This window comes from Plectropomus leopardus, chromosome 15, assembly GCF_026936395.1.
Source record: "Plectropomus leopardus strain MGB_pleo_1.0 chromosome 15, ASM2693639v1, whole genome shotgun sequence".
Classification (NCBI taxonomy): domain Eukaryota; kingdom Metazoa; phylum Chordata; class Actinopteri; order Perciformes; family Serranidae; genus Plectropomus; species Plectropomus leopardus.
Window position 1 is genome coordinate 31,283,079 of NC_142190.1, and position 26,030 is coordinate 31,309,108.

Here is a 26,030-nt window from a genome sequence, read left to right on the forward strand (position 1 = left end):
TTTCAGGACATTTTTGGGATTTTTGGCTGTTTCTAGGGTTTTAGGACTTTTCTAGGATTTCATGATATTTCTAGGATTGTATGATGTTTTCAGGAATTTAGGATGTTTGTAGACTGTATATAAAGATGGACAACATGTGTCCACTGACTCAGATTGTACAAAGGAAAAGTCAAAATATCCAGGATGCGGAGGCTGCTATCTTGCACTCATGAAGCTGCTAACACGATCTCTGTCAGTGTATGTGTGAGACTGTCACAGGCACAACAGCAGTACTGTGATAAATTGAGAGAGAGAAAGAAAGATTGAGTGGCTCAATATGCTGTGCTTATCTGTACAATGAAATGAGTCAATTTTTGCAGTAAAGTTGCGGTGATTGGACAAAGTTGCAAAGGCTGTGCAGAATTCACAGGGACTGGCAGATTTTGTGTCAATTGCTGTGTTCACAACATCTTAACATCCTGGAAGGACTGCAAAGTAAGCCTGTAAAATACAGCTGAGTCCTGCCTTATTCACCGCACTGTCTTACGTTACAGTTACAGCTGTTAGAAGTATCAATGAGCCTTTTCTTCACTAGTAAAAGCTGTGTGCAATAGAGACATTTTCATATAAACCAAACACCAGCTGGCTTCACTGATTAGTTCCTCCTCTCTGGTTAAAGGTTTGCTAATCAGTGGGATGATTGTCCACCCCGGCCTCCCAGGAAAAAATCATTCACAAATTCGCAATGAATAATAAAGAGTCCTTATGTACAGAAGTGTGTGACAGACGTTGCACTTGAATTTTTTCCTTGATTGTATACATTGCATGGAGCAGCAATGAATATACTGAATACACATTTTATATATTTGTCATTACTGTGTTCACTTAATCTTTGGTAGAAGCCCTTTTCTCAATGCTGTTTTTGTCTCTTCACAGGTGCGCACAGGGGGACGTTGTTACACACACAGCATGGCTAAACCGGTCGAGTATACTATATGCCGGAGAAGACAAATGGTCGGTGGACCCCAGAGTGAGTCTGGTGACCCTTAATCAAGAGGAGTTTACCATCAAGATTGAAAACGTGGACATGACAGATGAGGGCCAGTATGTGTGCGCAGTTCAGACGAGCAGACGACCGAGAACCACCTCAGTGCACATCCTCGTCCAAGGTAAAATACATATACTACTACTATACTAGTACTGCTGCAGCAACTCATACTACTATACCAGTAAATAATAATAGCATTTATAAGAATATGTAGTGCTAAGATAATCAACTTGCTTTGCTTGAGGGCCACTTTTGCAAGATGACAGGGGGTCAGGGGCCAGTCGCAGCAGCCCCGTCATATTTCCTTTCTAAGGACACTTCCAGGATTGTAGCATGTTTTTTGGATTTTTTTAGACATATCTAGGAATTTTGGATGTTACTCAGATTTTAGGATATTTCTGGATTTTTAGGACATTTCTAGGATTGAAGGACATTTTAAGGATTTTAGGATGTTTTGGGGATTTTCAGATGTTTCTAGGGGTTCACGACATTTCTAGGATTTTAGGAGATTACTTGAATTGTAGGACATTTTTAAGATGTCAGAATGTTTGTAGAATTTTAGAACATTTCTTGAATTTCAGGACATTTCTAGGATTTTTGGACGTTTCGAGGATATAAGGATATAAGGGATTTTAGGGATTTCTAGGATTTTCAGATGTTTATGGGATTTTCAGATGTTTCTGGGATCCTGGGACATTACAAGCTTAGCTAGGACCTCTGTTGGCAGTTGTGGGGGATCCTCTACTGATAAGCAAGCTGTATTTTGATGCTGTTTTATGCATTTTGGCCCCTGATGTATACTAAAATTGCAATAACATTTCCCAGTGTTGTTCATTTCATATTTGTGAATTAGAAAATGGTTGAGGGGCCAACTGGCCCCCTATCGGGGGCCAGATTTGCCCCACTGGCCATAAATTGAGTATCACTGATCTAGTGTAACTGTCTGATGTTTGTGTTATTCCTGAGCATCAGCACATGAGGGCATAAGTGAACAAACCAAAGTGTGCTCTCTTTCTTGAATCTCATTTCCTCATTCATTGCTCCACTGGAGCAATTAGGGGCTAAATGCCTTGCTCAAGGAGAGGGAGGGGAGTGTGTTCTCACTTACGACTTTAGATGAGGTTAATGGGGAATACCAGATGTTACGTTTCTTTGGCTAAAATGATGTGTGGTGTGGAGCTGTAATGATGCTCTCATAAAGATGCCAGGCACAGTGAGGTACACTGCGCAGTGTACACATAGCATAATGGGGTGGTGTAATGCTCTCAATTGGATATGCAGATGATGTGTGTAGCATAAAGTGCTGCTCATAAGGTGCATTCAACTCTGTAAGAATGAGAGAGATTATATTGGCTAAGTTTGGATTTCTTCTGCTCTCAGTTTTCTCTGAAACATGATGCCAAACAACAAAAATGCATCAATAAAGACACCATTAACAGTTTTTATATTTTAAAACCACATTTCTTTTAACTGAACTTTTTATTGAACTTGTGAAAGCAGTGAGGATAATAACACTTATTATTTTTGTTTAAAGAAGTAATCTTCAAAGTGCATTTTATTTTATAATTTTTTGCCTTCTTAAAATCACACTCATAGACAGTTGCACCCTTGTGTGAACTGTCAGCGTCCTGACATGCTGTGTGATGATTGTTTTTATTCCTGTGACAACCACAAGCACCTCTGATCTTCAAGAAACACCTTTAATTGAAACAACAGAAAAGAAACTGTTAGTTGAGCTAAGATTTTTTTTCCCCATGATCATACCCAGAGTGTGCATCTACAGTACTCATTATCTTTTCAAGAAACTGAAAACAAGCTATTATATTTACCTTGTTACAACCAAAATCAAAAAGCCTGCTCTCGAAAATACAACTGCTGACAGGAATACATGTTTATCACATCATGTAACAATGCCTGATTCTGCACAAATTTCAAAGAGTGAAAAAGGTGCCACTACCATGACAACAACTAGGAAGACTCACCAAGTTGTTACCATACAATAATGCAAATAAAATGAGAATCTGTTTTTTTTTTTCAAAAACGTTTCAAAAACGTTGCATGTGCATATCTTGTATGAGTGCCACCCTTTTACCTACTTTTCTTATGTGCATATATATATATATATATATATATATATATATATATATATATATATATATATATATATATATAAAGCCAACAACGCTTTAGTCTTTCACTGTTTTGAGATCTCCCCTTGACACAATGATGATGATCAGGTGTTTGTCTTGGTGGGAAACTGGGAACACAGGTAGTTCTCGTGTCAGTGACATGTCACGGTCTCCCGTAAACTCTGTCACCATTGTGCAGTAAAAAATATACACAGACACGGCATGTTCAGTTTGAAGATTGCCAAAAACCACCATTGACCTTGATTCGACCCACACTTACAGAAGCCCCGAGGGGCAAGAAAAAAATTTTTTTGGTGGGGGCCAAAAAAAAAAAATCAGGAGGAAAATAAGGGTAATTTTTCCAAGAGTTTCTTTTCGTAACACTCACTTTGACTACAAGAGGCTGAAGCGCACCACCAGGACTTTTCATTTCTCTCTGCACACTAAACACAACATGCATGAACGCTGTTTATTGAATACTGCAATTATAATGCAGTGCTTATTTAATCAGGCCTTCAATTAACTGTTGAACCACTTAGATCAATCTAATTCATCACAAAGGCCTGTCAGCTCATTTTTGATTGTAATTTCACAGGGAGGTCCACATTTGACTTGTATGTCCAACAGTTTCATCCCAGAGGTGTAAACTGACTGAGGGGATGTTAAAAATTCCGAGGGGGCAATTTGTTTTTTTTTTTAAATTAATTAATTTACCCATGCAATGACAACATGAGGGTACTGTTTCGAAATTCAAGAATACATTTATTAATCAGAGCACACAAATGGATAACAAGCTGAGTGCTAAATATATTTTGAGTCTATGAACACTGTCAAAAGTTTGATGGTAGACTCGGCCCATCCAGTCTAGCATCTATCTTTTGACAGTGTTCCCAGCTGGAGGCTGCTGGTAACTACTACTGTTGATGTTAGACAAGCTGGTAGCTTAGCTTATTAGCAACAGACATGAATTGACGGTATAAGGACAGCGGTGCTGTTGGTTTTATTATTCACGTGATAATCAGATAATGGTATACCTATTACTCTATGCACACACAAATATACAAACAACTTATCAGGGAATCATATCGTAATCACGACCGGAGAAATGAAATTAGCAGAATCAAAAAGTGATGTGCCCACAAAAATATAATAAAAGGTGGTGCCTTGTAACATTGCCCTGTGTATGACTACACAGCTCAACTTTAAGTTAATACTACGTTCAGTACCGTTTAATTGCTGTCACTAGAGCTCCGCGCTGCTCACTGATAACCGGTAGTTTGAATACTGACTGTAGGCTGTATGTACGGTCTCTGATACAGACACGGTAAGACGTCCATATTACAGGCTTTACAGCCAACAGCGTATGGATGTGTTGTAAAATGGTAAAAATGATGAATTATGATTCAAAAATATCCATTACTACGGCCGGCACGAAGCCTGTATTGTGTCAGGGGCTCCAAGAGTCACATGCGCGTGCACACGGTGGAGTTCCGCGGGTCCGATGCGCGTTCATTTTCTGTCTGGAGAAATACCTCTATATAAGGAAAATAGCGCATTTTACGTCTTTAGGACTTAATGTTTTTAATAATGGCTATTAAAAAATGTGTTCTGAATAGTCAACATGTCTCAAAAAAATGATCCAGTGATTTAAGGAGGTCTCTTTCCCAATGTTAAGCAAATGGGGAAAAGTCTTTCTGGGTCTTATATATCTTTAGTCTTTCTCCAGTGTGCGTCACGTGACGCTGTCATTCCACTTTCAGCCACTATGTAAATTTTGCTTTAGAGCGTGGGGTACTTCCTGGCGGCCTGGTTGAGAGTGCAGAGAGAAATGAAAAGTCCCCTGGTTGTGCGCTTCAGGCTCTTGAGGCTCTTAAAAATTACCCTTACATTTGTAGAACCTGTACAAAAATATTTTTGAGTTCATTTTTGTGCATTTTGCACAACAAATAATAATAATAATTTGATTGTAGTTCCATCTTTGCTGAGCAGGTTTTGTGTGAAAAGAATTAAAAGCCTGTCCGTATAGACGCCTGTCCTAAATATGAGTGAGTAGTGAGTTCAGTGATTTAAGAAAATAATAGCCTGAGCTGTTTCTTGAAGTTTTACAGTATATCTGAACCTCAGACCCTTGCCACTGCTCGTTTTGGCGTTAGTTGGACCAACAGTCCCGGTCTACTTGCATGAGACAGAGGGGATCTGATGAGTCTCACTAAAGAGAACAGCTGGTACTCAGGGTCCAACACTCAAGTGGGGTTACCCGCTATCTCCTATTCTCATCTGATTACTGATATTACTTGAACCATCTGCCCTGTCTGTCATTTCCAATTAGATGGAAATGAAGAGTTGCCGTATCTTCAACAGAATAATATCACTGAATACTTATCAAGAACCATTCTTAATTAGTTTCTTATCAGTTTCTGTGTGTCTTCCTTCAAGTCATGCACATACATATGTAAGCAGGTCAGGTCACAGGTCACGAGGGACCTGATGCACATCCCTGCAGACTGTGAGCCTCTTGCTGAAGAGCATGTTGTACAGTGCGGACACAGGAGGTCACTTCGGTTCAAAACTGACTTAAAGCAACAGCTCAACCTTCCATAACATTAGGGAGGATACCTGGCATTATGTTTAGGCTTATTTAAGAGGGACATGGCATATTAATGAACATCAGTATAAAATACAAATGTAAATATGCTGGAGTTAGCAGGACTGATAATTTACAGTGGTAGTTTCTTGGCAGGTAATAGACAATAGAAATATCAAGAAAGAAAGAAAAGGAAAAAATAAGGAAAAAGATATTTGGCAACTGGGAAACATGCAGCAGTGCAGCAGTGTGATAACACAAAAAGCGCTTTCACTGTCTGATATTATCATGCAGTTCATTTCATTTCCACTTGGTGTCCACATCATGCAGGCTCACTAAAGGACTTTTGCCTGACAACCAATCACATCTGTTAAAAGAAGCCATCATACCTGGCAATGGGCTTAACCCAACCTCCCTACTAAGATAAAAGTCTCTGTCCTTCCCCTGTTCAGAGTTGCTCTGAGACCTTTTCTAAGTCATTCCCAAATAGGAAGCTTAGACCGCCTTTTTAGTTTGTTAGGCGCTCTCTGAGAGTTTTCTAAGAATGTTTGTTTTGTGTGTTTTTTTTAATATATATTTATTTTTTCATTTTTGTTAATGATAGGCGACACATTAAATAAAACATGTAACATCAGCAACAACAATAACAGACGGAGTCCATTACAACCGCAAACAACAACACATACAGCATACAGAAAAAAACAACATGCATAACAAAAACAAACTTCAAACAAAAAACAGCAACAACAAAAACACTAATGATTAGGGATGCTCGACTTTTTGTCTTTTATTTGGTTTGTTATTTACATTCAGACCAGCACTAATCCTAATGGCTGACACCTATTACAAAAAAACAATAATCTTTAGCTGAGCCTATTAGCAAACTTTAAAAAACTCTGAATTCATCAAATCAAACATATTAATTTGCCAGACACAGGCCATCACATATAGAGTTCACCATACATATCCACCCATATTAACGGCTCTAACCATTAGAAACAATTTCATCATTTGAACAGTAAAATACAACAACAATTCATTGTGCATCATGGGGGAGCGGAGGTGCAGTTAACTGTATAACATTAAAACAAGTTTACAACAAAATATGTCAGGAATACCGGCATACAAACGGAATTTCCTATCTGTTCGTCGTGTTATACACCAGTATGGGTCATATAATTATCATCAAAGAACCAACCGCGTGCACCATGTTTGCTTATTTCATCTACAAGTGTACTTGAATGGAAACTGGAATGTTTATTGAATCCAATTCCAGCACTGCGGGGGCTAAAAGCTTAGAAACCTGAAAACTTAGAGACCAAAGTCGTCACAGCTGGTACACTAACACATGGTGAAGCGTGAAGATGATTTGTTGCTGATTATGTATGTCAATCTTTATGTAAAAGAATATTTGAAGTACAACCATATAGACTCATTCTGAAAGCTGTCTATGTATGGCCATCAGGCTCAAAAATCTGCCAGTAATCACTCAGCTGCACAGTGTCCCATAAAACAAAACATTTGCAATGTTCCTTGCAGGGTATTCATACCTGCATCACAAAAATAAGTATATAATTAAATAAAATGTACCGCAGTGTCATTTTTACACAGCAGTTAATTAAAGATTCATAAGGACAAAATTACAGAAGCGTGCTGCCACGCCAGGGAGGGAAAAAAAACGAAAAACTAATTAGTATCTGGTAATAACATGAAAACTGTCTTTTAACCAAGTCAAACAATAATGAACATATAGGCATTTAATAATCATTTTAATGTCAGTTACTGTCTTCTCCTCATCTACTAAATGCCAACAAGTCACAAAAACACAGATTATAAGGCTACTAAATAAGCATCATGCATAGAAAACAAATAGACATATAAAACTAGGCATCCAGAATATGTTTTTCTTGTCAGTTTTGTCTCTCATTCTTGGAAAACAGCAAAAATGTCAATGACATGGCAACAGCACCATGGACAGTGCTGTCCTCTTTACTGACTGACCAAGTCAAAAAAATTTAAAGTGAGCAAAGTTATCATGAAAGCCACATTCACATACAAAATGTGCAAAACCTCATCATCATAATGAGAATGTTACATGAACAAAGTTGCATTGACCGGCAAAGTGCAATCACAATGAGTTTCATGGAAATGTACAAGACAGCTCTGATATAAAACAATCTGACACATTTGAAATATTCTTTGAATAGTTATTTAGTTTGGTAATTTAAAATGTACTCTGGTGTCATTTTCACATGGCATTTAATTCAGAATTCGCAAGAACAAAACTATGGAAGTATTCTGCAATAATGTTAAAAAAGTGTCTTGTTGTAACAAAATAATTTGACATTTTTACATCATACAAACTTATCATGTTTTAACATGAAAGTTTCTTGTTATAACAATAAACTATTTATATATGTAATCTCATCAAAACAAATGGTTTAGGGGGATACCAGATATTTATTAAAACAATAGGTTAAAATGTAATGTAATGTGATAAGTGATCACTATAATGTAACATGTATGTATGAATGATATGAAACGTTTCATATTAATAGAAGATAAATAGTATCTTGTTATGACAACAAAAGTTCATTAAAACATGAAAATATCTTAATAAAAAGTGGAACAACTATTGTGTAATAACCAAAACCTGTTCACATCATGACGATTTTTTATTTATTTTTTATTTTTTGGTGTGGCAGTATTACACTTACAAGCAAAAAAGTCAAAGCTCTTTAGTTTGTTTTTGTAAAGTATATGTAGTGTGTTTTAATTGTTTTCACACTCAGGAACTAGATGGCTGTTTTTGTGTATAAAAGTCATTTAAAGCCAGGAGCTCTCGGTGCTGTCAGCGCTCTCTGCGGAGGCAGTTTCCTGTAACAGAGTGTAAATGAACCAGCAGCTCTAATGACATGATCAGTGAAATCAGCTTCATAAGCACAGTGATGTCAAGTTTTGTGAAGGAGATAAGCACTTGTTTGTGGCTTTAAAGAGAGCTCAAATATAAAGCACTGGCTCTCCTCCCTCTCTTTTTAGAATATTTGATCAGAGGGTCTTGATAGCTCTCCAGCATGAGCAGTCAGTCCCTGGAACTGTGCCCGATCACAATAATTCATCCGATGTCAAACGGCGGTGTCTGATGACTTCATAGATTATTTACAAGACGTAAGATCTCTGTAGAGAGTTAGCCACTGCAGTTTAGAGAACCTTGAACTGGAATGTAATCACAGATTAAACCTCGACCCTAGATTTTGTGTGAATAATAAACAATAAACATGCATCAGTTTATTCTATGATGGTCTTTGCCTATTTTGCCTAGTTTTGAACCTCATTCTTGAATATTTTCATATATTTTAGTCATTGTTTTTTCATTAAAACTCTTTAGAGATCCAGTGTGTGGGATTTAGGAACATCTTTTGGAAGCAGTGTTAAAATATTCTTAGCTGTTTTCTTTTATCACCGAAAAACTTAATTTCATTGTGGCTTCTTTATCTGAGAATAAGCTGTCTATCTACATACCTAGTGGATCCACTATCTTGAAGTCAGCCATATTGTTTCTACAGCAGCCTAGAATGGACAAACCCCAAATACTGGCTCTAGATAGGGCTATTTGCATTTTTGAAATTTTTCATTTTTGCCTTGGCCACTATGTTTCTGCTACACGCTTGGCAGATGGGACTAATTTCAGGTTTGCAACCTCACCACTAGATCTGGATGCAACTAGATCCTACACTTGATCTTTAAGAGAGAGAGAAAAACATAATATCTGCACTGACAAATTAGATGTCAGCCTTTCGGAAAATAAATAAAGAAATGAATACATAAATAGTAAAATATATTTTCTTGATTCAAAAATGGCAAAAATATTAGGGAGCTGTGCGTTTTTTGTATAACTGAGGGTTTATTATGTAACTATATAACTGTATATATATATATATATATATATATATATATATATATACACAGACACCTAATAAAGTGAAAAAAGAATAGAAGAAAATATAGAGACAAAAGCATCATAAAATGTGATGAAGCCAAGTCTGAATGCAGGGATGTTTGTAAAAACAAGTGTTGAGGACATTACAACAGCAGAAATGGGATGAAATAAAAGCATGGATAATCATCTCATTATTGGTTATGCAAAATAAAAGCAGATTTAAGATTAGCGACCAAAAAACACCTGCCAGCTGCCATGTGACACCGTGCGCCATCAAGGTTTTTCGTTTTGTTTTGTTTTGTTTTTTTTGTTTGTTTGTTTTATTTCTTAATTTGGCAAGAGCAACCCATTTTGGTAGTTTTCATGTTAGTAGTGCTTTATATTCTGTTTCTTGGCCTCAAAGTCACCACAAAACATCGTAAGATTCTTCTCATCATCTTTTTCTTACTTGAAAACATTTTCGAAATAAGAAAAACATCAATAAATCGAGCAAGGCTTATTTTCATTTTTCATTTCATTTACTAAAAACGCAGAAAAAAGAAAAGTGGCTGAAGAGAGGACGGAAGGGTGGAGTTTATTTTTCTGACCCTGTTTTTATGTTGGCAACATGAAGCATACACAGTGTACAGGCAGTCTTAAATGCTTCTGACCTCAGAATTCCCTCTGCCTCAGTGTGGAGTTTTTTGTGGGGGTTTTTTGGTGTACAGCACAGACAGCACAGGTGGGAGGAGCCACCTCGGGTGTCCACAGCTGCTTAATGAAAATCTTCTCCTTCACTTCATTAAATCCCTGCAGCCATCTGAAGGCAGCAGGACACATGTTAATAAAATCTGCAGCCTCTGATATGATAAGTGCTGCGTGAGAGTGCGGTGCCATGTGACACCGCCATGTGCTTACCTCGCTTACCATCACCAGGCTGCCACAAAATAATCCCACACACCTCAAACCACTCTGCTATATCTCATTATTCTGTCTATTATGCATGAGAAATCAGATTCCCAGCTCTTAAACCCTTCAGCTTAATTCCTCCTTTACATTGTTTCCATTTTTTCACATTTTCATATTTAATTAGTCATATTATTTTGCAACATTGAAAAAAAACAATACAAGGAAGCACCTCTTCTGTTGTTGTTGTGCGTCTCTTCAATTGTCAATAGCAGCATTTAATATATCACGCTGTTATGCCTCCTAGCAGTTCTGTATATAACGTACAATTGTCGAAAGGGGGGCAGAGTGGTCTCACCTCTGAACCAGGGACAGAAGTGGTAACAGCCCCAAAATTAGGTCAGTATAAATGGAAAGCCGGGAAGACGTGACCGTGGGTGGCACGAGTGCAAGGTTTGATGACATATTTATGTGGGAAATTTAAAGGGCAGCTGTTAGCATAGCGGTTCATTCAAAAGAAGAAAAACAATGAAATTCAGGAGCTCCTTACCTTTGAACAGAGGATCAGATCAGCCGCCACAGAGAGGGTTATTGATTGTGAATGAAGTGTTATGCCTTTGTTATTTTTAATAAAGCGCAGCCAACGCATGTATTATATATCATACTAGAGGCGGACACTCGTGTTAAATGCCACGCCTGTCATGGCTGTGTTGTTTGTGAGATGCCACGATGCAGCGAATGATCACACACCGGAGCAGAATGATGCTGCCATCATTTGGTTCTGTGTAAAGTGCAGGGGCGGCATAATGGGCAGACTTTGTTGCGGCCCTATGGCCCCATGTCTGTGTGAAGCAGCTATCGTGTGCCTCTTCTGTTGTCGTTGTGCTTCTTCTGTGCACCTTTCTATGTGAAATGGACAATGGTAGCATCCTCGTATCTAAGCTCCAAAAGAAATCATTTCTCTATGGAGGTCAGTGCCAAGGCTCCCGAGCTAATCTTGTCCTGTTGTGCACCTGGCATGTGTTCTGCTTTATGGAAAGTGCACACCTGAAGAGGTGGACGAGGTGAGGATCAATACAGGACAGATGATAAAGCTGCTGAATGTTCATGGTAAGGTTTTTTTTTCTGTCTAAGGAAATGAAGTAGGTCCACTGGGCTCCGTCCATCAAAGTCTGACATGTTGTACATGACTGTCAGTTCAGTTTTGAGCCGAGAGAGATTGAAGGGCAACCCATTGAGTTTTTTTTAGAGTCAGGGAAGTTTTTTCTGTATACTAAAAACTTTTTTTGGGTCCAGAGGGGCAAGAAATGGGAACTTTTTGTGGTCTTTGGACCTGTTCCTGAGTTGAATGTTGTTTTGGATCTCACAGTGCAGCTGTTGGTACAGAATGTGCACATCTGCACGTCTCTGTGCTCTGCACCTGCAAGAAGATCCAACTTCATTCGCAGTTTCCTCGAAGATAGAGTCAGAATTTCCTTTCTCTCTCTGTGGTTCTGCAGAACTGATCAATGCACCAAACAAAACCACATATCAAAGTCCCCATTCTGCAAGATTCCAAACAGCACATGCAGATATTCAAAGACTGAGTTGAATGAGGACAGTAGAAAGCAAAACTCAAAGCTTGTCAGCAGTGTCAAGTATCCATCTGCGCTATTCAGTGCTCCTGCTTATATGACGTGTAACAAGTCCAATTGTCACAAAAAGTTCTGCCGTGTTGAAGCCTCTTGCTGGAGTCTTTGTAGGCATATAACATGTATACATGTGTTTTGTACATTTTGCTAACATTTTGTAAAAATAAATAAATAAATAAATCAAGTCTGTTTTTGCATAACAGTAAATGAAAAGAGTTTGTGGTGATTTTTCTGTATTTTTGGCTTCGCAGTGACTGTAGGCAGGTTTCCCTTTTCCCTCAATTTGAGCAAAATGAAATTGCAAAGATAAAATAATGGAAAGAAAATATTCAAGCACATTAATTTGAAAACACTCCCATTTATGTAATGTTTGTTAATTCAGAGAATAAAGGGAAAGTAGGTCCTCTTTATTCCCAGAATCATTGCCTCGTCATGCCCTCTAAATTCAAGTTCTTGCTGCCCGGAAAAACACAATGATGTTGATGAGACTCTTCAGTGTCTCTAAGTTCTGTCTTACCTGTTTGTTGTTGTGGGCCAAAATTTGGCTGCTGTGCTGCTCGGCCAGTTTAAGGTCTACTCTCATGTCCTTCAAAGTTTTTAAGCTCCTTGTAGCTTTCAGATGTGTAGCTGAATTTTGGCGACAGAGGGCTGACTTGTTTGGGTTGGCAGGGCCAACAAATCCAACATTAGAACAGACAGATGACTTGTCAGATTTAAAAAAAAAAAAAAAAAAAAGCAGGCAACTGCAGCAATATAATCAATGAGTTTTCTTTCATCCTGTCATCCAAGGGGAGACATGATCATTTCAATCTTGAAGTGCCTTTCAACACTTCTGCTCTTTTCTGTCAATCGAATCACAGGAGTTGGTCTTCCATTTTCCATAATAATTTATTTTCTGTGAAAGCTCTCTTTGAAAAAGTCAAGGCTAAGGAAGTAGACACATCACTCTTGTGTGCTACTGTAGCCATAGACATCACTTTTTTAAAATTTCATTTTATTTTTTTTTATTCTAACTACGAGCCAAATAAGACAGCTTTGCCCTTCAGGAAGGCCAAGGAGGATGACATTTGATCCTACACACCATAAAGCAAAATGTGATTGGTTCATTCACCTGTCTTTCTCGACAAACACACATTGTCGTGACTCTGTGTCCCAAAGTCTTAACCAATTAGTGAGCCAGCTAATCTCCTCTCCACATAGAAACAACAACAACAACAAAAAAGACTGGATAACTAGTTTCATGTTTTCAGGACAGTAGCCCTTTAATGTCTGAAGGAAACTTAATTGAATATGAAACTAACATTAAAATTGGATAATTATCAAATGAGAGAGATTAAATAAAATGCTCATATGTTGACCTTCTCTCAAAGCCTAGAGGGCCCTGAGGGTCCCCCTTTTGCTGCAGTTCCATCTTATCCACTTCGTGCCTACAAAATAGCAACCAAAATAGCAGGTGCATTTGAGACACCTACACTGTCTGTGCACCAGAGACCTCACATGCACTCATTGGCACTCTGCCCACAGTAGTGTCTGACCAGTTAACAAAACTGAACTCATGTGATCTCACCGTCACTTCTCTGATGAATCTGCTGAATCCTTTGGCCTTTTTTGTAAACGCAAAGAGCTGTTGTGAACATGATGGAAACTGAAGAGTCCGATGCCAGACACTGCATATAACGTTTTTGCTTGAATGCTCTGAGTAGCTTTGTGACAGAAGTTAAAGGCTTCCTGCAGCCACTGCAGTGTGCGTGCAATCTATGTGAAAACATCTTGCCAATATATACAAAACAAGTTCAACTTTGGGTGAACCAAAACTTGAATATAGTCTTAACTCACTGTTGCCTTGGTGACAGCAAAAGCAGGAGAAAAGTGGGTTCTTCTAGGCAGCCAAGAAATACAGTCAAGTTCAGAATACAATGTGTGGGGTTACTGTATGTGCTGTTGCTGCTGCTGCTGCCACTCTACTAAACAACACAGGGGATAAAAAGTATTTGCCACACGACTGAAGCCCATCTTCCACTTCTTCAGCCTTGTAGTAAGTAGTGTGAAAAGAAAAGCCCTTCAGGATAGTCTATTACGAGTTTTCTTATTTTACAGCCCACACAGAGCTTTTTTTGCAAAGCACTTACTGTATGGTAGAGTGTGGCCTTCCAACAATAGTTGATGATGTCAGTCTGTTTGTTCATCCAAAACTGTGGCTCAGAGCAAGGTAAATCAGCAAACTACTGAACAGGTTGCTGTCAGTCAGTTGGTCCGCTGCTTTGGTCAGGACTGAAATATGAAATAACATATACCCATGAAATTTAATACAGATGATAATGGTGTCCAGAAGAGAAATTTGAAATTTTAGCTTTATTCCGTGTAATATCTCAACTTCTACTGGATGAATTACCTTAATGTTCTCCAGAGGACAAAGTTCATTAACTTTGGCGATCCCCTGATGATCCCCTGTCATTCAGCTTGGTTGTTAGCATGGTAATACAGTATATCAGGGTATGTAGAAATCAAGTATAATTTTCAATATTGTCAAAATACAGATGTACCCCTTTCTATTAACTCTTGTAAGCCTGGAACGACAGCACTTTTTTTCGTGCTGCTTTCAGACGCCTTTCGCAAGCATTTAAACCTTTAAACTTTGAGTAAACTGGTGATTTATCTTAGAAACATGAAAAAAGGCAGTAAAAAAATCGTCAAGAAATGTTTCGCACATTGCAAGAAATTGATACATTTTGTAAATTATTTTTAAACAAGAAAGGGAAAATGTCTGGGGACAATGTGTAAGCACTTTTTCCACTTTTGATAAATTGATTTTCAGGTCATTTTCTTGTAATTTTACTAATTATTTGCACATTTTTGTGTAATTTCTTCTTTTGTTGCTCATTGCCTACCTTCCAAGTTTTTGCAAGAAATAAAGGCAGTTTGCTCAGGTTAAAGATAAACTGAGAGGCTGTATTGAGAATGTATTGTACGTAATGCTCATTGTGCACCAACAGAGGTTAGCTGAGCTGACAGACATGATGACTGCTAGTGGTGGGAATGACGTAACAGGACTGTAAACGGCCAGCTAGCAAAGACAGAGACAGATCACAGGGAAAAAAAATAGAAAAATGTCACATCTGAACTGGTAAATGAAGGGTTTATTGCAACCAAACCAGAGTTGGTAATTGTTTAAACAGTTGACTTACTAATTAACTAACAAGACAAGACAGTTTTTGTGAGTTTTATTTTGTTATTTTCATGTTTATATGAAATGTGTTTTACAAAGAATTAACAAGACAATTATAGTGTCAGCTCTCAAGAGAGAAACTTGAGATCAGAGAGATTTTTTTTGGGGGGGGGGGGGCAATTAGTGTCATAGCTAAATTAAAATTGCTGGAATAAATTGGAATTAGTTGAAAAGCTGAACTTTTGTTTTGGAAAAAAATAAAGTGGAAGCTCTGTGAGAAAACTCTCATTCCTTAAAGATGCAAAATCCTGCACTGGGATCTGTCTATATTTGCCGTTAGAGACAAGTAGTTACTTATGCTGCTGGAGCAACAATGTACACTGTAATGTTTTTTTCCCCAAAAAAGAAAAAATGGGGTTCCAAAGGGGGGAAAAAAAAAAAGAAAAGAAATTGCCCATTTGAGCCCAGAATTTGATGCTATGTCTCTGCAAACAATACCATACAGTCATAAATTGTATCCCCCGGTGAAACTTCAGGAAGGCAGAAAAAGTAAATGTGCTTGTTCAGAGGCAAAAAGTGTCACTGTCAGGTTCACATTTTTATTTATTTAGTGAAAAGTCAGAAATTGTCATAACTTTGATTTTCTTGCCATCATAAGGTCAAAATACTTTGGTTAATGACCAAAAACCTGTAAAACTAAAGTGATTCCCATCAGCCTAAGATAAACTTTGTGTTTTCTTCCATTAGCAACAATTGAAATGCTAATAGGCCAAACTAATAGTTTTCCCTTGGGTAATGTGAGGGTCTAAGGGCAGAGGGATGTCGTACACTGTAAAGCCCCCTGAGGCAAACCATGTATTGTAATAATGGGCTCTGTAAATAAAATTGACTTGACTTGACTTGACTTAATATGATGAACATGGTAATACATCTTATCAGCTAACCACTGTAAATACTGTAAATATGAGTGCAACATATAGCTCAAAGCAAATAAATAATGACATGACTGTCATATGTCCTGTATTTATTGTATAACTATAAATGCAAATTTGCAGCAGTCCCACAGCAGGTAAAAAAACAGTAAGTGTATCATCAAGTGTTGTGATGTATGGCACACTAGACACATTTGACGTGAAAAAACATCCCACTGTCAGAGCAGACAAGGATTATAAACAGGCTTCCACTTTATTGGCAGTGTTTTATAATTAGTAAAATCACCCCAAAACGGTGCAATAATTTCCTAACCTGACAGCTTGATTTGACTATATTTAAAAACTCAACCTTTTGTTTTCCTTCCACAAACATAGTTTCAGCCTTGGCCTCTTGCACCACAGCAAAACACAAGCAACACAGCAACGCTCGCTGTATGCTTTTGTCATTCATGAAGGGTAAATGGGGATTAAGCTGACATCCAATAAATTATTCATAGAGATTTTGTCTTACAAACAAGTCTGATGTGACTGGAACAAGTTAAAGCGCTGGTGACGCTCTACTCGTAGGCTTTTAGTTGATGATCCTCAAATGTCAAAACAGAGATGTGTCCTTGTTGCTTTGAAATGGAAATGACAAAACGATAGCTTGGACAGATCTGTCAGGAATTAAGAAAAGAGAATAAAATGATATTTATTCAGGAAAATCTATTAAGTGCTAGGCATCCGAAATCACTCCAGTTGTATGCAGCCATCAACTACGCCTTCAGATGTCCCGAGACATGTGTTATTTATGTCCTTAGACATCCAGAGACAGCTTTAGAAGTGTTTTTTTTATGATATGAGTAGTGTCTGAGAGTGAATCTTAACACACCACACTTACACAACTCATTTAAATGCGCCCCTAAAGGTAGTCACATCAGAATGCTACCGGCTACACTGTAAAATCTGACAAGTTGATTGCCTTGGAACATGTAAATGAATGTAGCTGTTAATCTTAATTTATGTTTACTTTTTCTCTGTCAAGTTTACTTAAAATGTAATGTAATATCATTACTTAATTTTGTGAAGTTGCTGCAACTTAAAAATGACAAGTTTATTTAAATCAATCTTTCTAAGCTTTAGCAACTTAAGGAAATTAAGTATACACTGAAAAAAGAGAAATGTCAGCTAACTTGAAATAACTTCGATCTGTAACACATAAATTTATTAGGATTTCTCAATTTGATTTCCAAGGTGTTATGTTAATTTAACTTGATAACTTAATTAGAATCTTGATCTATTTACTGTATATGTTACTGATTCATTCATTCATTCATTCATTCATTTTCTGTAACTGTTTGTCCTCGCAAGGGTCGCGGGGGGCTGGAGCCTATCCCAGCTGTCATTGGGCGGAAGGCGGGGTACACCCTGGACAGGTCGTTAGACTATCGCAGGGCCGACACGTATAGACAGACAAACATACACGCTCACAGTCACACCTAAGGGCAATTTAGAGTCACCAATCAACCTGAGCTGCATGTGTTTGGACTGTGGGAGGAAGCCGGAGACCCCGGAGAGAACCCACATAGACACGGGGTATGTATGGAAAGTGTGTGGAAAACATATTTGTGAACATATTAAATAGTATATATGTATTGAAAATGGATAAGTTAATCAAGAAATTAATAAAATACACAAAAATTTGAGATGTAAATGTGTAAAAAAAAACAAAAAAAACATTTTCCTGCTTACTTTAAATGTAGATAAATTCTACAAATGAAGTAATGATTTTTTCTCCCTAAAGTTAGATAGGATCCAATTTTTCTCACATGGCCTTATGTAAATTGGAAAAGTTCTTTGCCATTAATGCACTATTTCTAGTGCAGGTCAGTTCTCTAAAAGTCTGTTCAGACAGAGAGAGAAGTCATGTAATCTCCACACGAGTAGAAAATATTTTAACTTCACTGAAAATTGGCCTAATCCAGAGGCTCTATGAATGCGCTTCAAAACGTACGTATGAGCCGAGAACGTAAAAGAAAAGAGGCTGAAGGGAGCTAAGAGAAAAGACTGGAGTTTCTACCGAGTTCTGAGATCAGTCAGAGTCTGAGCTGAACACATACATACAGGCTCACAGACATGGCTTTGGCTAACGTCTCTGCAGTCAGTATAATGGCTGTTTTGGCAGCAAATGAACTCAGACGGTCCAGAGGTCCAAATTTATGTGAATGATGCAAGGTGAAAATTCACTTTGCTTTATGTTTGAACACATTTTGAGAATGATGTATATGCTGGAGGATTCGACACTTCATGCAATGTTAACAGTGCTGCTGTTAATCCTTAAGTAGACAGTAGTGGTGTGAGATGTTGCAGTGAGTGTAACAGGTCCTACTTTCATGCAGGAGATTGGTGTTTGCATCCTGTTACAAAACCTACGAATAACTGTAAGCATGATCTCAGGGATGCAAACAGCTTGGTTTTCTGCAAATGACACTTGTTTCATGTCACTTTGGGTGAATTGTGTGAATTTTGCTGATCCAAGGACTTCTTTGGGGGTTATTTACAGATAAATCTCCTTAAAGGAAATAGCAACAATAACAACAATGACGCAAGCTTGTGTTCTCCTCTCCAAGTTTGATGTCAGCAACTTAGACAGAGTTGATCTAGCTGGAAACTGACTGCCTTGAAAATTAAGGTGAATAATGTTATCAATCTCAATATATGTTTACTTTATATCAAAGTGTTGAGTTAACTCAAAATACTGTATAGCTGTATTAACTTAATTTTATAAAGTTTTTGCAACTTAAAAATTATAATTAAAATTGTGCTTACAGCACAAGCTTGGTTTACTGAAGTGGCTTAAACTTAAAATGTTTGATTTAATTAAACATGTCATTTTTCAGCTGCAATTGCTTCACAACATTAAGTAAATATGACAAAACTTTATGTACATTTAACAGTAAGATACATATACATTACATATGTTTTTCAAGGAAATTGATTCCATAGATTTCAGATTTTAAAGTGTCCTCCAGCATCAGTTTGCAATTTAGCCAGTCTGCCAGACAGCACGTAGTGTGGCTGTATGATTCGCAGACAGGTGGCGATAGTTGATGAAGTGGCTGAATGGAATCTTTCCTGGTTGTATATAACACAGCTGGGCAGCATCAGGTTTAAAACAATATATGTAATGATATAATATATAAGTTGACTTTGATCCTGTACACGTAGTTGCTTTCTGCGTGAACGTAGAGCCATACTGTGACGTTTTTTTCTAAACCTAACCTTGTGCTTTTGTTGCCTATATCTAACTACCCATGCCTTTGTTGCTTAATCCTGACCACAAGCTTTTGTTTAAAATTCCCGTTAATTGCGGCATCCCAGAATGTCAACAGCAGACACAGGAAGATAACCTCGAGTGTAATATGCAGACACAAGAGTCCACTGACAAATTGGCATAAATATGTGAAGAACTGGGATGAGAACGTGTTGGATATTCAGAACTGTGCACAAAAACAACATTCTTGTTCGTCATATTTTGTACCCCCCCTTGTGTAAACACTGTCAGATTTGTAAGGAATAGTTTAACTTAGAAGTATTTAACATTGCTTTTCAGTTGTGAATATCCACCATTCTACACTACCTCTTCAGATTTTCACTTGTGTTGCTTTTTCTTGCCGAAGATGTAGGTGTCAGCTATGTGTTTTGTTTTTTCTTTTAATTTAAAAGCAGTAGCTCTTTGATCTCATTAACACAGCATTTCGTTGGTTCTTTTGAGCGATCTATGAAAATGTAAAGGGCATAACGTAGGCTGTGATCTACAGGTTTACACTCCTGTTTGTAACCATCTGTCTTCACCTTGGAGCAGCTCTCTCAATGGAGTTGGTAATATCTTTCCTGAACAGATTGCTCTGTATTATAGATATATCCTCTGCTTGTTCAGAGGCAATTTTCTCTCTGCTCCTTTAAAATTGCTGTATAGAGTTTAATTTTGAGTACTTGGGGAATTTTTTTTTTAAATAAAAAAGTTGTTTGACGTCATCTACAGTACTGAAATAACCGTGCTGCTTGTTTTTTTTCTGGTTAGTGCTGCATGTGAACTTTATGATCCTATGAATGTCAGCTACTCTTTGAGAACAGTATCAGCAAAAGCCAACCCCAGCATTGCTGCTCAGTGTAACGTCTCACTATATTTTTGGTGCTTTGTCTGCGATTTTCACAGCTTCATCTTGGAATGCGTGTTGCTTACAGTATGGCACTGTTTTGTGCTGTCACAGTGACCTTGACCATTAATCTTTAACCACAAAATACTTATCAGTTTATTAAGTCCAAGTGGATGTTGGTGCCATATTTGAGGAGACTTCTTCAAGGCCTTCTTTAGATATCAAGTTCGCAAGAATGAAGCAAAGAAACACAGACTGCATGGTCACAGTAAACTTTAGACCACCAAATTCTAATCATTTCAGTGTTGACTACAAGTGGACATTTGTTTCAAATTTTACAAAATTAGCTCAAGGTTTTCATGAGATATTGCATTCATGAGAATGAGACAGATGCAAGGCCACAGCAAACTTGACCTTTGACCACCAAAATGGAATCAGTTCATGGTTAAGTCAAAGTGAATTTGTGCCATTTTTTTTCTTTTTTTTTGAAATCCCTAAAGGTGTTCTTGAGATATTGTATTCACAGAAATGACACAGACAAGGTACCTTTGACTTATGACCACCCAAAATCTTATCAGTTCGTGATTGAGTCCTAGTGGACCCTTGTGTAAAATTTGAAGAAATCCCTCAAGGCCTTCTTGAGATATTATGTTCATGAGAAAGGGTCGTAGGACAGATGGATGGATGCACGGGCAATCTAAAAAACATTATGCCTCCAGCCATGGCTATTGCCTGTGCTGAGGCATAATAAGAAATACGGGCAGTGGACAGGATCTCTGCCACATGTTCTCAGTCATAATGACTGAGAGGAATTATTATTGTATGAGTCTATGCATTGTTTTCTTTGGGAAATTCCTACATAGTATACATTTAAAGTTATACCTGACAGGATCTATTCAATAGTTCATTTAGAGGACAGCTTAATTAAGCAGTCTGCCTTGAGAAAATGACGAGTAGCCATAAAATTCTCTGTCTGCAAATTAATCAGGACAGCTCCAGTTTATACAGCAGACGGTGCAAACAGAATACTACTCAACATGCTTTAAGAATTTATTGAATGAATTGAATTTTGTTCAGTTATTGTCAGGATTTTTTAACAATTTTTTACCAACTGTATTGGAAACAAGTGAAATACCTCATCCTATTCAGAGATTATTTGTATTTTTTCAATTTACACAGTAGTATTAGAACTAAATGAGATGAGAGCTTTCTGAACATGTTTGGACAGGTGACTGTGGTTTTTACTTTAAGTGGGATTGCCTGGAACCATCAGACAGAGCTAGCGGTATTTCTGATCATGTTCGTTAAAGCTAATGATATGTCTTTTTTTGCACAGCATATTAATTTGATCTGCCACCCTTGTTCCGCAGTGTCTCTAAGTTTTAACATAAAACTGCTGTTGCAGGATCACAGCTCTATGCACACAGTGACGGCCCTTAATGTACAGCATCACACGGCTAACATTAGCCAGGGGTAAACAAGTCTAACAGCAGAGTTAAGTTGTTTCGTTATTGCTGTGTAGAATGGCCAAGTCATCACATGTTGCTGCTTTGTCAGTGGAATTTCTTGTCTCCATATTACACCTTGGTGTCCTTCTGTTGATGTTCCGAGATGCCCCAACCAATGGGACATCAACAAAAGCAGTTGGTTAGGATAAGTCAACAAAGCCATGGGTGGTTAGGTTTTGGCAAGAAAAGCACCCATTTTAGTTTAGAAATAAAACATCATGGTTGGGCCCCAGATTTATTCAGGAACTGAACACCGGGTTCCCGTGTGAAAGTCCTGGGTTTTTGGACCCCTTCAGCCCGCTCTATGGGGACCTTCCAGCTACTTATAACACATCATTACTGGCATCGTTTCAACCATGTAGAGTGGTGTGACACTGGACATGGTTGAAATGATGCCAGCTTCTGTTAGGACATGTTATCAGCTGACGCTGCCTGTTTATCAAATAACACCAAAAACAAAACATCAAAACACCCAACATCCTGAAATCAGGTATTTCAGGCTGAAACAATTACAACAACAGCTCACAAAATCCTGGAGGGACTGTTTAAAAAGTCATCATGGTCTCTTACCTTTTACCTACCTTGTTTTATTTTCTCTGTAGTGATACACAAAAAATAAGTATTTTAGCATATTATGAGTTGATTAAAGTTATCAATCAAAACAGCAAGAGAAAAAAATAAGAAAAAGAAGAGTCACGGACATTTATAACAATAAAGATTCACCCATGCTGTAAAATACTGAAGACAGGGACCACTATCACACCAACTCACATCTATTTAAACCCACACTGGCTAGGCTATTTTCATTCTTATCTCTAGTTTGGCAGCAGCTGAGCAGCAGATGTTGTAAAGTTTCGTCCTTGTCACAAAGACTCTTGGGACTTTTTTTTGTGACATAGCAGCACCACTGAACCACTACCCTGACAGGAAGTCTGTTTACAGATATCAGCATCACTGTGTCACAGAGGTTTTCAGATAAGATTTTGTTAAAGATGTTTTTCTGTTATCTGGAGACACTCTGCATCAGATACATGTTTAGAAGCTACCAAACTTCCATTTTTTTCGTAAATTATTTTATAAATCTTCTTCATGGCTGAGCCCTTCTAATTTATATTCAGATGTTTCTGATATAAAATGACAAATATTTGTCATTTTATATCAGAAACATCTGAATATAAATTAGAAGGGCTATATATATATATATATACATATATATATATATATATATCATGCTAGACTTTTGATTTAGCTCTCACAATCAATTTAACCCGGTGGGCTATCTATGCAGCACCTGCATTTGAAATATTTTTATAAATTAGATCAAGTAGATTATATACTGAAGACTGAGTTCCCAAAACTCTTTTTGTTTACTTTTTTTACATTTAAAATCATTTTCTCATCTCACAATTTTTTCCCCAATAAGATTAGCACATAATTCATTGGGGCGTCAAGGTACAATAAACCCTAACTAACATTACCCCACAAAAGATAAGATAAGTGTCTATTGATCCTCAGAGGAGAAGTTCAGGTGTTGCACAAGGACAGAAATAGTCCAGCTACATTGAGAAAGTTACCAAAAAAAAAAAATTAATAAATAAATAAATAGAAGTATATGGAATGAAATAGAATAGAATAGAATAGAATGGAATCAAAATCAGTGTAATTCCATCTGAAGCAAAGTGACATAGTGGTGTGAAAATGAGCAGCAAGGCATTGTATAAGTAAAGTAATATGATTCCAACAATTATAGCAGTGCACATATAAAATAGCATGTCACAACCCGGCTCTTTAAATGGAAAAAAAGGGTAACACGTGAGTATACATTGATTTATTGACTAAAATAAAAGTCATCAAAAACAACAACAAATGTGTGGGAGGAATATGTACAGTCAGTAATGTAGGGAGTTGATGAGTGAGAGTGTGCTGCAAGGGTGTTGTGCTGTAAAATTTTTATGGTTCTTTTCTCATTTTTATAGTAAAAACGAGAGAAAAGAACCAAAAGCCAAAATGCAAAGATCTGCCTGCACACTAAGAGCTAATTTATGCTCAACTACAAACCAAGATTGTGTTACTGAGTTGCATATTCCTTACATTACATATTTTCAAATACATGTTTTAGCTTACTGTTTAACTGTAATACACATCACGTCACCACCAGCAGCACATTATTTTATTTGTTTTCTTGTATGGCACAATGCATTCTGGTAGTTGAAAGTTTCTATCTCTTGAGCAAAAGCATCCTTTTTCTCTGTTTTCTGTGGTTGTGTAGTACCAATTTCAAAAGTATTTGCATCTTTATGACGCATAGATGACCTACTTTTATGGGAGGACCCTCTTTATATTGGCGAAATACTTCTTAACTGCTGCTCTGGCTTATGTGTCCCATGCTGCTAATTACACTTACTCAATGTCTGCAGCTCTGGAAAGTAAAAGTACAGAAACAGCACAATTAAAAACCCAGCAAGAGAGCAGTCACAAGTTTAATAAAGTGTCGAACTGTACAATAGTACACTCATATATAATATGAATGAAAATGTATTGATACAGTGTGGCATAATGTACAGCAATACAGCAATATTTAGCACAGGACAGAAAATATAGTACATTATAATATAGTCCAGTACAGTAAAGTACAGTACAATACAATACAATACAATATAGTATAGTATAGTATAGTATAGTATAGTACGGTACAGTACAGTACAGTACAGTACAGTACAATATAGTTTAGTACTTCAAAGTTTAGCATAGTATAGCTTAGTATAGTACTGGAAAAATAAAGTGAAAAATATAGTGTAGTAATTTATTGTACTGTTTAGTTTAGTACAGAAAAGTGTAGTATAGTGTTGCTAGTATATGATATTATAGTATAGTTTAGTATAGTACTAAAAATATAGTATAGTAATAGCATAGCATCGTATAGCGTAATATAGCATAGTATAGTATGATATAGTATAGTATAATAAAAACTTAAAAAAGCACTATTGCTATTATTAATAAAATCCAGAATGATAATGAAAAATGGTCATACTATTTAAAGTATCACATAATATAGTTATGTACAGTATTAAGTTTTAAGTTTATAATTTAAAAATAATAAACAAAATACCATATGTATAAAGTGTGTAATATAGACAATGGAGAGGGAGAGTGCTCTGAGTGTTCATGTGGTAAAGGTGCCCCTTTTTTTCTTTACCCCTCGCTCTCAGACAGTCTGTGTGAGCTCTGGAGCTCCTCAGTGTGCAGTCATGAGTGACGAGTTCTACTGGCAAACCAGTTTCATGGACTCACAGTGGAGGTAAGACAGGGAGCAACACACTCCCTGCACTCGCTGGATTCCAAGCTCAGTGGCAAAAAGCTGTCCTTATCCACAGGGAATTAAAACTGTGTGACAAAGCAAAGGGAATTAAACATGATTCAATGATGATTCCATTTTCATATAAACATAATTTCCTTCTATTGATTTATGTGCCACACAGAAGATATTGACTTTGCGCTGTTTTGTTGAAGGGTATAATTCATATCTTTATGTTCAAAAACAACTCCCTGGTGGAGGGCTTGCATTATTCATAAGAAACTGTTTTGCATTTGTCAGTGGGAAAAGGAATGGGGGATTGTCTCATATATTAAACGTGTCTGACACTTTTTTTCTAGTTGTACCAAATTTGAACTGCTCGACAGAAAGTGTGAATCCCTCCACCTCTGCACATCACATATATTAAGCTATTAATACATGCAACTAAGTGTCAACATTTAGCTTGAGCTAAAAATGTTTTGTCAGAGAAACTAACTCATGAAACTCTTGCGCTAGTCCTCCCTCACTTCCTTTTCTACCCGCGAGTTGCACACGTGAGGTGTCATCAGTGTTTACACCTGAAAAGTTCCCAAAAGGCAGCTGATGTACTGACAGAGCAGCTTCAACTAATGGAATCGAATCTCTCTCAAATTATAATTCAAATCAGCTTTATTGGCATGAATGTTTGTCACATTGTTGCCAGAGCAAAATAACATATTATTAAATGAATAAAAACATTACAGAAATTTATTTTTGACACATAATATATACAATATTCCACATATTTTGTAGCT

General features: G+C 37.2%; 1 protein-coding gene across 5 annotated transcripts in view; it reads left to right on the forward strand.

Moving 5' to 3' along the window:
• ntm (neurotrimin) overlaps nt 1-26,030 on the forward strand; it is a 574,312-nt gene that overhangs the window by 494,514 nt on the left and 53,768 nt on the right. For all 5 annotated transcript variants that reach the window (XM_042500021.2, XM_088088929.1, XM_088088927.1 and 2 more), the window contains one exon: nt 916-1,148. In XM_042500021.2, the coding sequence (XP_042355955.1) occupies nt 916-1,148 (233 nt within the window). The remainder of the gene's footprint in view (nt 1-915; nt 1,149-26,030) is intronic.